This window comes from Pongo pygmaeus, chromosome 15, assembly GCF_028885625.2.
Source record: "Pongo pygmaeus isolate AG05252 chromosome 15, NHGRI_mPonPyg2-v2.0_pri, whole genome shotgun sequence".
Lineage (NCBI taxonomy): Eukaryota > Metazoa > Chordata > Mammalia > Primates > Hominidae > Pongo > Pongo pygmaeus.
Genome location: NC_072388.2, coordinates 92,272,410 through 92,287,916, shown reverse-complemented (window position 1 = coordinate 92,287,916; position 15,507 = coordinate 92,272,410). Strand labels below are relative to the sequence as shown.

Here is a 15,507-nt window from a genome sequence, read left to right as displayed (position 1 = left end):
TTTTTTGGCCAGGTGCCATGACTCACACCTGTAATCCCAACACTTTAGGAGGCTGAAATGGGAGGATCACTTGAGCCCAGAAATTCAGAACCAGCCTAGGAAACATAGTGAGACCCTGACTCTACCAAATAAACAAATAAATTAGCTAAGTGTGGTAGCACATGCCTGTAGTCCCAACTACTCATGGGGCTGAGGTGGGACAATCACTTGAGCCTGGGAGGCTGTTGAGGCTGCAGTGAGCTGTGATCAAACCACTGCCCTGAAGCCTGGATGAGAGAGGGAGACTGTCTCAAAAAAAAAAAAAAAAAAAAAAGATTTTTAAGTCTTCCTACTCAGTCACATGCTATCGGTAGCAAGTTAGAAGAAAAGATTCACCTATCAGTTCAGGGAAGCTTCATTAAAATATGGCTTATTGGAAGCTTGAGTCAAATTATGATCCTTTCTCAACTTTTCTTTTTAACATAACCTCAAGATTTTATTTATTTATTCCTTTATTTCTTTATTTTAGAGACAGAGTCTCACTCTGTTGCCCAGGCTGGAGTGCAGTGGTGCAATCTCGGCTCACTGCAATCTCCGCCTCCCGGGTTCAAGCAATCCTCCTGCCTCAGCCTCCTGAGTAGCTGGGATTACAGGTGCGCACCACCATGCCCAGCTAATTTTTGTATTTTTAGTAGAGACGGGTTTTCACCATGTTGGTTAGGCTGGTCTCGAACTCCTACCCTCATGATCCACCCGCCTCGGCCTCCCAAAATGCTGGGATTACAGGCGTGGGCCACTGCGCCCGGCCAACCTCAAGATTTTATTATCTTTACCGTGAAACAAAAGATGATGCTTACAACTGGATCAATTGTCCCTTTCTCTTCTTATCTTCTCTGGGTTCAACATGCTTGCATCTCTTAATAGCCAGCATCCTCTTAGATCTGCAGCTGAGCTCAGCGCACTCAAGCTTCAGCACAATCTTTGTAGTTTTAGCCTTTTTCGGGAAAATCAGCCTAGTCTGCCCACCATAGTCACTCTGCTTCCTGTCATGCTGCTTTCCCTGGGCATACAGAGAATCCTTGCCCTTCCTCACTTTGTGGGATTGGCGTGTGCCACACTGTGACAGAAAGTCCGATGGGTTTTAGAAAGATTCACCATTTTTGCAGGAGCACTGTTAGCACAGAAAGCCTTTCTTGCCTTCTTAGACCTCTCTACCTCCCCTCCCTGCTTCCCCCACCCCAGAATGGCGAAGGTTGGTCGTGTTTGATAAACTAGATTCCCATTCTGTTGGCCCAGGCCCTCAGTTCAACAATTACAAAAGTTCTACTACTTTATATTTTAAATAAAATTCCCTTTAAAGGTAATTTATTTGTATGTTCATTGCAGTCTTGACTATAATAATGAAAAATGGTAAACAACCTAAATGTCCAGTAGTAGCAGAATGATTAAGTAATCGTTCATTGATGCAGTAGAACGTTACATAATAATTTAAAATGGTGATCTCAAAGATTTAGTGACAGATTATATATGTACTAAATTTCATTAAAGTTAATATATATGCAAAGGAGAAAAGCGTAAAAAGAAAGACCTCAAAATGCTAACAGTGGTATCTCTGTTCAAAAGATTGGAGTGATTTTTTTTGCCTTTATAGCTTTCTATATTTTTATAATTCTTAAAAATTCAGCCAAGAGCGGTGGCTCATGCCTGTAATCCCAGCACTTTAGGAGGCCAAGGCGAGTGGATCACGAGGTCAGGAGATCAAGACCACCCTGGCTAACACGTTGAAACCCTGTCTCCACTAAAAATACAGAAAATTAGCTGGGCGTGGTGGCGGGCACCTGTAATCCCAGCTACTCAGGAGGCTGAGGCAGGAGAATCATTTGAACCCAGGAGGCAGAGGTTACAGTAAGCTGAGATCGCACCACTGCACTCCACCCCGGGCGACAGAGCGAGACTCTGTCTCAAAAAAAAAAAAAAAATCAGCATGTGTTACTCTTATAATTGGGAAACAAAATCAGTGAACATCATTTCTACAGAGGATGGGTCCTTTTTTTAACCCTCCCACCATTTTTGTCTCTGTCTGCAGCGAACACAACCTGTGCTGAATGATCTGATGCCAGACATCGCGGTGGGTGTGTCCACACTGTCACTCAAGGACAGGAGGCTTCCAGAGCTTGCTGTAGACACAGAATTAAGCCAGTCAGTTTCTGAAGCAGGACCAGGGCCTCCCCAGCATCTGTCGTGTATTCCACAGAGACATACACACACTTCTCGGAAAAAACACACACTAGAGCAAAAAACAGACGCCAGAGAAAATCCACAGGAATATCCGGATTTCTATGACTTCTCAAATGCTGCTTGCAGACCTTCTACTCCTGCTCCCAGCAGACACACCCCTTCCCCTTCGCAAGGTGGATATTTTGGTCCCGATTTGTACAGCCACAATAAGGCATCACCAAGTGGCTTAAAGTCAGCCTACCTACCTGGTCAGACATCTCCTAAAAAACAGGAAGAAGCTAGGAGAGAATATCCACTTTCCCCTGACGGGCATCTACACAGACAAAAGAATGAGCCGATACACCTGGACGTCGTTGAGCAACCTCCCCAGCGGTCAGATTTTCCTTTGGCAACCCCAGAAAATGCTAGTACCGGTCCAGCCCATGTCAGGGGACGAACTGCAGTAGAAACTGACTTGACTTTTGGGCTGACTCCTAACAGACCTTCATTTTCTGCATGTAGCTCTGAAGCTCCCGAAGAGAGATCCAGTAGAAGACTGGCAGACAGTGAGTCCCTGGGCCATGGAGCTCAGAGAAATACAGATTTGGAAAGGGAAGATTCAATAAGCAGAGGAAGGAGGTCACCAAGCAAGCCAGACTTCCTCTACAAAAAGTCTGCCCTCTGAGAGCAACCTCCAAGTCGTCTGTGCCTGAGATGTGAAACATCCCATTTTATGATGTAACCCAACAACTTACAGACCAGTTTATCAATGCCAGCTGATAACTCAGTTTCACATGATTTTGTTCTAGTTTTTGTGTATATATGTGTTTATTAGACATGGCATGCTAAGAAGGTTTTTGTTTTTGTTTTAAATGTTGCATCTGTCTAATTTGTGTTTGAACAATTATGTCGGGAAGCATTTTTAAGAACAAGCAGGCTGGCACTTTTTATTTCTCTTTACAAATGATGGAATTTTTTTGCACTTGTACATTTATTTTCTCTGTATTGATTTTATATCAGTATGTTAAACTTTATTGCCACATTTAAAGGACTGTATTTTCATACTTTTTTGCATTTTACCTTTCATCTACCAATCCATGTGCATTGGATTGCACACTAAGATGTATTTTCTTATGAAATAGTTCTGTGTTTATTTTTTAATTATAGAAATTCCAAAGAACAGCACATCAGAATGCTCCTCTCTTTTCAGTAATTGTTTTAGTTCAGAGATCTTCCCGCTCAGCCTCCATAAATCTAATGTCATTTTTTTTTTTTAATAAGTCCTAGGAGCTGGGCTTCATTCCTCTAGCGGGAGTCCAGTCAGGGTCCTGAAGTTTGCTGGTTCAGGAAAGAACAGGAAGGAGAAAAGCCTTCTGTGCCCAGGCTAAAGCTGTTACATTTCCACAGTGTGGATGCAGTTAGAATCCCTGCACATTCTGGTCATAAGGATTAGAGTCACCAGATGAGGCTCTAAACAGATCGCATCCCTTGGAATTAGAAAGCAGTGGAGACCGAGCACAGTGACTCACCCCTGTGATCGGCACTTCGGAAGGCCGAGGAGGGCGGATCACTGAAGCTCAGGAGTTCAAGACCAGCCTGGGCAACTGGCGAAACTCCATTTCTGTAAAAAATACAAAAAAAAAAAAAAAAAAAATTCTAGCCGGGCGTGGTGGCGCGCGCCTGTAGTCCCAGCTACTTGGGGGGCTGAGGTGGGAGGATCGCTTGAGCCTGGGAGGTTGAGACTGCAGTGAGCCAAGATTGCACCACTGTGCTCCCACCTGGGCAACAGTGAGACCCTGTCTCAAAAAAAAAGAAAGAAAAAAAAAAAGCAGTGGAAATAGAGAAGTAGCTTAAAGTTCACGCTAACGGAATTTCTGGTTCTGAGCGTCAACTCTCCAGCTGCAATGGGGGAACTGACTGCTTGCTGCCTTTAATTGTCTTGCTCTCTATGGGAAAAAAACAAAAGGGCTTCAGTCTCATGGATGTTATTTGGTGTTTGTAAACATACGTTTTCTTTAAACGATTTTCAAAGTATGTCTAAATTTTGGTGTTGTGTAATGCATAATGCTTTCTCACCAACAGAAAAAAGGAAAAAAATTGTTTTCGGTTAAACACTACATGTCCTACTTGAACTCCACTGGGACGCTGGTTTGGCATTTACTAAACCACTGAGCACATGGGGTCTTTCAGGATCCTCTCCCTTGCAAGGGCAATGTGTGAACTAAGGACTGTTTTTTTTCTTACTGTCTAATGTAAATATATGAGTATTTGAGTTTTTAAATCACTTCAACATTATTTGAGCATTTACTTTGTATTTTTACAAACACATAAACACACAGCCGTAGCACTTAGAAGAAAAGAGGCTTTCTAAGCATTCCTTCCTGTGCAGGATATTTGGGATCCTCTTTTCTATGTATATATATAAAACTATGAATCACTCACACTCACTCGAAAACTATGCAGGGCTAGGGAGCCTTTATGAGCTACCGGATAAATGAATTACATGCACTTTGAAGCAAATAGGTTTTCTAATGGGTGTCAACAACTCTGATTTCTCCCAGAACTATAGTTTCTCTTACGGTCTTTTCCTCCTTTACCCTGTGGATATACACTCAGGAATAATCTGACATTTTAGAAAACCCGAACAGTAGATAGTCTCCAAGATGGGAAACATGTTGTGTGTCTGCACGCACCGGCAAACTGCTGCCACTCGTTCTGCTGCCTGACTGGTTAGCTGCTGTGCGGGTGCGCTCGGTGACGCTGGTGGTGGTGCAAGCTCCTGAGCTCCCAGAGTTAACACTAATCTGCAGGTCGGCTGTGCATCGCATTTGAGGCTCCTTTTTTAAAGAGAAAAGCATAGGCCTCTGTTCTCATTTGTAAGAAGTTTGACTCATAATAGAAGACAGTGTCTTTTGAAGCCCAGTCTCTGTCTGTCTTCAGAAAAAAAAGCGAATGCCGTCATGTTCCTTGATGTGTGTTTCTGCCACATATGTATGTTGACATGTTCATGTACTGCGCCGGTACTGCAAGTAAGACTCAACAGACCTAATTTGGATAGGGAGAAAAACTCTCATCCCTGACCCTTCCCCACCCCAATATTAGACCAGAGCTGTTGATCCCACACATTCATTTTTCTGAAAATTCATGAACTATTCTCTCATATTCCTGAAATATAAAAGTAAGTGGCCACTATTCCTAAGATTATTTAGTTTATAAAGTTTGCTTTTAATCATACAGTAGCTTACCTGGCTAAAACTTTGCTTATAAAGGGAAAACTTGCTTTAATCTGTGGGATTGTGGACCAATGTGACTTGCAGAAGGTAAACAGGCGTGGGTTTTGTGTGCGTTAGGTTAGGTGTTAGTGGACTTTTAATGTATCTTGTGAAGTATGGTTACTAGGGTAGGTTGAAGAGCTACGTGCCTCTGGCTTTTGAACCCATCTATTAAATCTTTTTTAATGCTGTACTAAGATAAATGTGAAGTCTGAGTAAGGGTGCTCTCAGAAAAAAAAAGCATATATATGTATAAAATAAAATTTAGGCCATGGGAACTGGCATTTTACTTGGTATAGGAATTTAATGAGAACCAAATCATAAAAATACCAGATCTCCTTTTGAGATCGTGGACAATCAGGCCGTTTGGACAATCGCCGCTTCCAGTGCCCGCTGTGCATTGAGGTTAGAGAACTACCGTTTACACACTAGAGCCGAGAGGACGTTCAAGTTTCTTAAAGATGCTGTTGGTTTTTTTCTTATGTTATTGTTTTAGTTTTGTGATTTTGATGAATAACTTAAATTCAGAGTCACCCGTGGCTCCTAAGGATAAAAACAGCAGCATGAAAGGCAAAAAGTATTTGAAACATAGTTGTTTAAGTTTTCCACGCCCGTTCTCACATGCCCCCTTTAGCTTTATTTCTGGGAACATGTCCCTAGACCTCAGCTAGCCTGACACTGCAATAACCCGTTAGGCTTTGAGGCTTTTCAGTGAATTATTGACATTTCAGTCTTCTTATAGAATTCTTTATGAAGCCTTAACTAATTCTTGTTTTTGCTTCCTCAGAAACTTTTTATTATACCTGCCATCCTTCATTGGATTTTTGTTTTGGTTTGTTGTTGCCATCCTAGCAATGAGCTTAGTCCTTGTACATCTGCATTAAGGTGCCGATGCAGAAGGTAAATTGGAAACACGCGCCAGCGGCAGTGGGGCTCAAAGCTGACCTCCATGCATCATTCTCTAGAGTTGAAAGGATTGACATTTCTCAGTAACTACCCGGCAAAATATATATTTTCATAATGTTGAATTTGCCTTTTAGGAAAACAATGTTTCATGAAACACTTGTAAGATACTTATTTTGAAATTAATTACAAGGCATTCATATTTTTAGGACTGAATTCAAAGGGAAATGCTTCTTTGACTTTTTTTCATTTTTCGGTTGACTTTCAGCTTTCTGGAGTGACTATTAAAGCAGCAGTGATGGGTGCTATTCCTGGTTCTGTGGTGGTTTACTTTGTCTACTAAGTGATTTACTTTCAAACCTCATTACAGATAATCTTACTAAAAGACTTAACATGCACACTGCTAAAAGGTGTTTTACTGTTTTCCATTAACGCTGTTGTATGAACAATATTTGGTGACATGTTGTCTTTTTGTCCTGTAGATTGTCATATCTGTTACGTAGTTATCCTTTTGGCAAGTCCTTTGATTTTTTTTTTCCTCTAGAAAATCCTCAGACTGTCAATCTTCCATATTTTGAATATTATAATGCTGTGGCCGTTTCTATAGAAAGATTACTTGCAAGTGTGTGTCTTGAAAATAACCTTTTGTATTTGTGTGTTTATGTGAGTTCTGTCTAAGAGGTCAGATAAGCTCTGGAAGCTTCATCATCTGTACCTACACGTAACTGTGTATCTGGGTTACATGGGCAGGCGGTACCAAGTCCTGCTCTTCGATGGGGTGGCTGAGAGAGAAAGGTTCCTGAACTCTCCTTGCTGTGTATGCACCACATCTGTACTTCAGAGAGGTGGAAAATCATCTACAACACTGCATTTCTTGTGGTTGTGCTGTTACTGGTATAAAGTCAAGTGCCTTCAATGCTAAAGGCTCAGAAATTTTTCTTAAACCGATTTCATGTCCTATGCAAGTGTTTTCTACAACCTGCATAACCAGTACTTTGTAAAACTTGTTTACGCTTCAATTGTACATAGTGATTTTTAAAGAAATATATAGTATTTTTATTTAGGTACCTCCAAACTTGAATTCGTCTGTGTGAAGCATTGTAAAACGATACATTTCTCTTTTGAGTACCATTACAGTTGTACAGAGGTTTTCACTGCTTCTATTTTTCTACTGTTACTGATAAGCATGTAACACTGACTTTATCCTACATATAGTTGGCATTTCAAATAAATGGCTTGTATAGAATCTGCTGAGTTGGATACAGTCTGTTTTAGCAGTGGAGCATATAGTCTTCAGTTATAGAAGGCATTGCACCCCTGGAGAGTAGAATTGGGAGGTTTTCTAGGTTGATTTTCTCTGTTTCTAGGATTTCAATCATTCAGAGGCATTTTATCATCATCATCATCATCGTCATTTTCTTGGAAATCACATTTTATTCTGAATCATCAAGTTCATTATTTTCTATTATTTCATTGAGACATTTCTGAGAAATTTTATTTTACAAATTTGAGCGGAAAGTTCCTTTCACAGGGGTCTTCAGGATTGCAGGAAGCTCAGCATGGCACCCACGTGAACCGTGGATGTGTCCTGCTCTTCAGGGCCCTTCGAGGGTCAGAGACCTGGCCTAGATTCTGAGCTTTGCTGTTGCTTTCACCCTGGCTCAGTGACATTTCCCATTTCAAAAGGAAATGAGGTCATGATCTAGAGTCTAGGATTCTGGGAAAAAAAAAAAGCAAAATGGAAAGTTTGCTAATTTCCATTTTTTAAAATTGCTACAAAAGAGCTCTCATTATTTTTTATTTTTCAGACAATGTCTTGCTCTGTCACCCAGGCTGGAGTGCAGTGTTGTGATCACGGCTCACTACAGCCTCAATTTCCCAGGCTCAAATGATCCTCCCACCTCAGCCTCCCGAGTAGCGGGGGCTACGGTCAGTGTTACACCACTATGCCTGGCTAATTTTTAAATTATTTTGTAGGGACGGGCTTGGGGGAGGATCTCACTACGTTGCCTAGGATGGTCTCAAACTCCTGGGCTCAAGTGATGCTCCCACCTCAGCCTCCCTAAGTGTTGGGATTACAGGCATGAGCCACTGCAACCAGTGAGCTCTTTAAAATGTTTTTTTATCATTTCAGTGCTAAATTCTGTCCTAGCATCTCACTCTTCATGCCTCACTAACAAGTTATCGCTTTATAGTTTGTAACCATCTTAGGTTTAACAGAAGGGTATAAAGATAAAATCTAAGGTTTCTGTGGGTGAGCTTCTTAAATCTAAACAAGAAAATTGAATAAATCAACGTTCATTTCTGTACTTGTGGATTATTCCTGGAAAAATGAACTCGGGCTAGCTTCCTGAGCCACTTTAGGCTTTACCTCTCCTCAATCCATTAGGGAATATTTCTTAAGTCCACTCCTCCCAGAGTCTGGGAATATGGAGCAGCAGACCAAACAGACAGGATCCCCAGTCTCAGAAACTCACCTCTAGTTGGAAATGACTTTGTCCTAAAAACAAAATAAGGCCAGGTGCGGTGGCTCGAGCCTGTAATCCCAGCACTTTGGGAGGCTGAGGCAGGTGGATCATGTGGTCGGGAGATTGAGACCAACATGGTGAAACCCCATCTCTACTAAAAATAGAAAAATTAGCTGGGCGTGGTGGTGCGTGCCTGTAGTCCCAGCTACTCGGGAGGCTGAGGCAGGAGAATTGCTTGCACCTGGGAGGCGGAGGTTGCAGTGAGCCGAGATCACGCCATTGCACTCCAGCCTGGCAACAGAGCGAGACTCCATCTCAAAACAAACAAAAAATACGGGCAGTTATCACAGCTAAGGGGAAGACCAGCTTGAAATGGACCAAGAATGAATGAACAGGAGGAGAAATGCTGGAAGCAGCACTGAACACTTAATGTGATTTTTTCTAATCCCCTAATTGAGTTAGGAACTCTCCTTTGATCCTCTGTGAATTAAGTACTATTATTTGTGCCATTTTACAAAAGAGAAAAACAAGCCCGGAGATACTGAGCACCTTGTCCAAGGTCACACAGCTAGAAAGTTGGCAGAACTTGGGCTCAAACCCGGGCAGCCTGGCTCCAGAACCCGAGTCCTCAGCCATTGTGTTGTTCTGCACACCAGGAAGTCCGGTGGTCCAGGCAGGGGGGAATCTAACGTGCAACAGGTGGAAGCAGATTCAAGGATGGCAATCATTTGTTCATCCAGTCCGTTTTTCCGAACATCACTAGATGCTGAGACAGCAGAATCATGAACAAAACAGTCACAGTCCCACTCAAAACATTTTTGAGTTTCCAAGAAGAAAAGACATTGAAGAACTACACAGGTAAGGCTCGATGTCTAACTGGTCCCAGGGGTGGGAAGGCTTCGTATGGGAGTGACCTTGAAGGTGCAGGTGAAGGAAGAGACAGAGCAACAGGGCGAGGAGTGGGGAGGGAGGGCTCCATGGAGAGACTGAGCCTGGACAGAGCGCAGGGGAGTGAGAGCGGGTGTGGGACCCTCCTAGGGCAGGGTGAGGCTTCTGAAATTGGCTATAATGGCAACTCAAAAGCTACTAGGGCATCGTATGCTGGGGCGTGGTTCACCAGATTTGCATGTTCCAGATCACTCTGGCTATTGTATGGGAAGTGGTTGAAAAGAAGCAGGAGTAGATTGAGAGGTCCAGAAAGGAGGCTGGCGTAGCCGTCCAGGGGAGAGCTGCAAGCAGCCAACAAAGGGAACAGATTCGGAATCTGCTGACGGTGCCCTGTCTGCATGACTAGGTGCTTGTTCAGTGTGGGAAAGGACAGGGAGCCAGATCTGGGGGGAAGATGGCGTTAGTGTTGGTCATGTTGACTTGGGAATGATTGCCAGGCAGCCAACTACTAGGTGGCAACTAGGTGTCAGCTGGGAGTCAGAGGAAAGGATTCTAGCTGGAGGCTGTGTGGGGGTTGTCCACGTATATGGGTGGCACTTACAGCCTTAGGAGTAGATGGCGTGATTAGGGGAAAGTTTTAAAGGAAGATGAAAGAGTACTTGGATGATGAACTTGGGGGACTCCAACCTTTCCGAGCCAGCTGGAGGGAGTTGCTGGCCAAGGGCAGCCTAGCAGGCAGAAAGAAAACCAGCAGTGTGCTGCACAGAAGACCAGGCTGGGACAACTTGAGAAAAAAGGGAATGTGATCTTTAGAATAAATGAAGTAAAAGAAGCAGTATACAAAATAATGCATCCATATGCTCCCATTTGGAGAGAAGACAAAAAAAAAGGAATGAATGCAAATACATAAACATTTCCGCAGCCAGGCGCAGTGGCTCACGCCTGTAATCCCAGCACTTTGGGAGGCCAAGGCAGATGGATCATTTGAGGCCAGGAGTTCGAGACCAGCCTGGCCAACATGGCGAAAACCCATCTCTACTAAAAATACAAAAATTAGCTGGCTATGGTGGCAGAGGCCTGTGATCCCAGCAACTCCGGAGGCTGAGGCACGAGAATCGCTTGAACCCAGGAGGCAGAGATTGCAGTGAGCCGAGACTGCACCACTGCACTCCAGCCTGGGTAGTAGAGACTCAGTCTCAAAAAAAAAAAAAAAAATCTGCAAAAATGTGCACAGGACTCCCTCTGGAGAGGGGCATTGACAATACATGCAACTGCCAATTAATGGCATCCTTTTTGTTCTGGTTGAGTGTTTAAATGATATGCAGGTATTACTTTTTCAAGTTAATTAAAGGTAAGAGATTAAGGCTCAATTTCACCACTATCCAAAAGTTAACCCTGTGGCTGCTGTTCCGAGATTTTGGAAGATCAGGCCCCTAAGGCGGGTTGGGTCAGCCTCAAGGTGAAGGTGTTTGGAAGAGCAGTTTGGTGGCAGCTGGAGAGAGAAGCCAGGTGGGGCAGGTGCGAGTCTGAGTGGGAGGTGAGAAGGTGGAGGTGATCTGTGTAGACAGCCTTTTTGAGTAGCTTAGTGCTGGAGAGGAGGGAAACTGAAGGCGTTTGAGGAGTGAGGAGACCCGACCGAGCTGTCTCTGGAAGCTGGGTGGGGTCATCATTACTGTCATCTTGTGGGCCAGTCATGAGGACCTTGTCACATACATAAGCTTCCCTCGTCCCCTGGGAAGCTGGTTGACTTATCAACAGGAGAAGGAGGTCAGCTCTGCATCATTTGTTCTTTTTTTTTAATACTTGAAGTTTTGGGTTACATGTGCAGAACGTATAGGTTTGTTACATAGGTATACATGTGCCATGGTGGTTTGCTGCACCCATCAACCTGTCACCTACATTAGGTATTTCTCCTAATGCTATCCTTCCCCTAACCCCCCACCCTCTGACAGGCCCCGGTGTGTGACGTTCCCCTTCCTGTGTCCATGTGTTCTCATTGTTCAACTCCCACTTATGAGTGAGAACAAGCAGTGTTTGGTTTTCTGTTCCTAAGTTTGCTGAGAATGATGGTTTCCAGCTTCATCCATGTCCCTGCAATGAACATGAACTCATCCTTTTTATGGCTGCATAGTATTCCATGGTGTACATGTTTCACATTTTCCCTATCCAGTCTACTGTTGATGGGCATTTGGGTCGCATCATTTGTTCTTAAGGACTCCTCACTTTCTACTTGCAGCTCCTCTCTCCGGGGGTTCAGAAATCATTCCACAGTAGCTGCTAGTTGGTTTTAGAAGCCTCTAGGGGACACCTGTCAGGTCACCACCAGTCCATAGTTTCCAGAATCTACCATCCCCCACCTAAAAGTACAAAAGCAAATGAATTGAGACATATGGTCGTTTCTGGCGTTGGGGCCCCTGTCTCTCTCTCGGTCGTCCTGCATAGATTGCCTGCAGTGTGCTGTGAATAGTTTCCAGGCCACGCCCTCAGGGCCTCCCGGCTCCTTCCGCCCGTGCTCGCCTGCTTTTGCTATGCTTGTTCAAGGCTGTCCTCGCACAGAAAGTGTGGAAGCGAGTCATGTGTTTCCACGCTCCCTGTGGTCAGCTAACTGTCCTTGCTCCACACCTGGCTTTATACATGGCACTCACGGTCTTGGGGTTTCTCACGGGCGTCACCCCAGTCTGGAGTTTAGCTCCATGGCCCACCCAACAGGTCCATCTGTCTCCAAGCCTCTTGCCCGCGGACCCTTTTTTATTCTGTCTCTGAAACCCAGAGCTCACCAGTTCCATACAACCACGTCCATTTCCTCCAGTGCCAGCCCCGTGCCTTTCCCCCGGCCTGGGACTAAGCTGTGCCCCTCGGAGAGCTCGCTGGTGCTTTGAGCCTCATCTCGCAGAGCCTTGGATTCTGGGCTGTCATGCCTTGTCTCCAAGCTTTGGGGACTGTTCCTGTGCCCGCTGCTGGCCTGTGGGGGATCTTCAGAGAGGGTGAGGAGGCAGAGCCAGGAAAGCCTGCCTAGGAGGAGGGAGGAAGGCAGGAGGAAGGCCTGCCTGGGCTGGGGGATCCTCGGGGTGCCTGCAGGGCAGGGCAGGGCCAGGGCTGGGCCTGCCTCTGCCACTTCCTGGCTATGGAAGCTGGGGCAAAGCGCCTAACTGAGTCTCCTCATCCTTAAGCTGGAGATGATGCGAGTGCGCTTCTTGAGCGCTGGTCGCGAACTTTCCATGTCTGACTCGCGATCCTCAAGTCACCCTGTACAAAAGTTCTCATCCTCAGGCTCAGGTGAAGAAATGCCTCCTCAATACCCACCTTGGAGGGCTGCTGCGGGGTCCTGTGGGCACCTGTTGACGCCTGTACTCTCCTGGAATTCCTCGCCCTTCATCTAGCTAGCTCTACAAATATCCTCCATCTCTGGAATCTTCTGGTACAGCCGTTGCCAACCCTTTTGGCACCAGGGACCGGTTTCATGGAAGACAATTTTTCCACGGACAGGGATTGGGGGGGTGATTTCGGGATGATTCAAGCGCATTACTTTTAGCATTGGATTCTCATAAGGAGCACGCAACCTAGATCCCTCGCATGCGCGGTTCTCAATAGAGCTCTCGTATGAGAATCTAATTCTGCCGCGGATCTAGCAGGAGGCGGAGCTCAGGCGATAACTCTCGCCGCGCACTTACTGCTGTGTGGCGCCGATCCTAACGGGCCATGGACGGTACCGTGGGACCCCTGTTCTAGCAGATGCACCATAAATGCCTCCCTGCCCTCTGAGACTGAACTAAAAGCAATTGTTCTTCCCATCTCTCCACGTTCCAATGGAGCCACTGAAATCCCTGGGGAGTCCCTGGGAAGTCCAACTGTAAGTGATCCCGAGAGAACTCAGTGCCCCCAACATCCCACCATCCCCGGGGCTGCTGGGACTGGGCTCTTTGCAGAGTTGCAGTCAGGTGACCCTGTGCCTGCCGATCCCGCTCTCCCGAGTCATTCGCCAGCCTTCTTCCTACAGAAGTCCCCTGATCGCCCCCACGGTTGTTTCCCCACCCTGCTCAGGGTGTCCTCCCTGCCCCCCAGTGCCAGCGTCCTTGTGCTCCTACCCTCCCCTCCTGCCTCCTGTCCTGGCTGCCCTCCTAGCTCCTCCTCGCCCACTTAGCCCTCTCCCAGGACGTGGGCTCCTTCTCGCTCTTTCCACGGACTCTGTGTCAGGAAGGGCGGCGGGTGACGTCTCTAACACCCCAGCACCTCTCCAGCCCCCACGGCCCAGTGTCCCGCTCCCACCCTTGCAGCTGCCACTCCCAGTCGCTCCTTTCGTATCCTGAAGGCTTTGGCTCCAACCCCACTAACGTCCTCTCCCTCCAATCCCTGGTGTCATCCTGGTAGCTGCTTAGACCGTCTCCAGCTACCTGTCCATGGCACAGCTCTCCCCTGTCCCCAGAATGTCTCCATCATCTTTGAAATCCTAACCTCACTGCCCGCTCTCAGGCCGGATCGCCTCCTGTCCAGAGCCTCTCCCCGGTCCTCCTCTGGAACTCTGGCCTCCTTGCTCTCCTGCCAGGATGGCCCAGCTTCCACACGTGGCAGCCGTCTCACTGTGCCCAGCTGCGACCCATCCTCCCCGCCCAACTCAACCCATAAACAGTGTGCCCATCTTCAGCTTTGGGAGACTGAAGACAGCCATGCCCCCGTGGTACCTGTGGTCCCCAGCGTCCTGTGGCTTGGCGTGCCTGAGTCCTGGGGGTCAGCCTTAAGGTGTACTCCTCGGGGCCACTTTCCGCCCCCTCCTCTCACCTAAGCTGCCCTCCAGTGCACTCCTCCCCCCACCTCCTCTTACCTGAGCCGTGCTCCAGCTCACTCCTCCCCTCCCACCTCGCAGGGAAATGGAGGCTGCCGATGGAACCCCCTCGATTTTGAGGCCTCATTCCAACACCCTCACCCGCATCCCCCACCACTGGATCTGGTGGTCCTTCTGTCCCATCCTATCCCATCTTCTAACAGCTCCAACGTCACCTGCGGTCCACTCTCAGCGATGGCTCCACCTTAAGAATGTGCGTTGGCCCAAGTGTCTCTGAACTTCAACAAGCAACTCCCTGGACTGGCCTTCCGCAGCCGCGCCCTCTCCTTGTCCCCTCACAGTAGTGCCAACTGTGGCCTGTTCTTGTAGCCCACACCCTGCCCTCTGCAATCTGGCCTCTGAACTCACTATGGGTGATGACCATAAGTCCACATCCAAGGTAGCAGGAGTTGGGGGGAGGCCAAAGATGGGCCACTATACTGGCTTTTTGGGTTGCTTTTATATTTACTTAGAAATAATGGCTACTGTGTAGGGTGGACCTCACATTTTCCTCAGGATGTGGGGTCCAGCCCTCTCTCCCTCTGCACACAGCAGTACCTGAACACTGTGACTGGTCACAGCCCAGCCCATTGCTTTGTTCTGCTGTTCATCTAGACCCCAATTATTAGACCCCAGGGGGTATGGTGAAGTCGGGGGGATGAAGGAGCTCTGCTCAGGGGACCTCGGATCAGGCTGTATTTTACAGAACAGCAGAATAATGAGCTACCCAATGTCGTGAACCAGTCCCTCTGCTTTGAGGGCAGGACCTCAGGGCAGGAAGAGCTGTTAGAATACACCATTACGTTTCTTTTGAAGGATGAGGTCTCACTCTGTTGCCCAGGCTGGAGTGCAGTGAGTGGCTGGCTATTCACTGGTGCAACCACGGCACTCTATAGCCTCCAACTCCTGGGCTCAAGCAATCCTCCTGCATCAGCCTCCCAAGTAGTTGGGACTACAGGTG

The 15,507-nt window shown here is 46.6% G+C and overlaps 1 protein-coding gene across 5 annotated transcripts in view; it reads left to right on the top strand.

Annotated features, from left to right (window-relative positions):
* BTBD7 (BTB domain containing 7) overlaps window positions 1-7,617 on the top strand; it is a 98,452-nt gene extending 90,835 nt beyond the window's left edge. For all 5 annotated transcript variants that reach the window (XM_054447445.2, XM_054447444.2, XM_054447446.2 and 2 more), the window contains one exon: window positions 2,066-7,617. In XM_054447445.2, the coding sequence (XP_054303420.1) occupies window positions 2,066-2,881 (816 nt within the window). In that variant the 3' untranslated portion in view covers window positions 2,882-7,617. The remainder of the gene's footprint in view (window positions 1-2,065) is intronic.
* The last annotated feature ends 7,890 nt before the right edge of the window (window positions 7,618-15,507 follow it).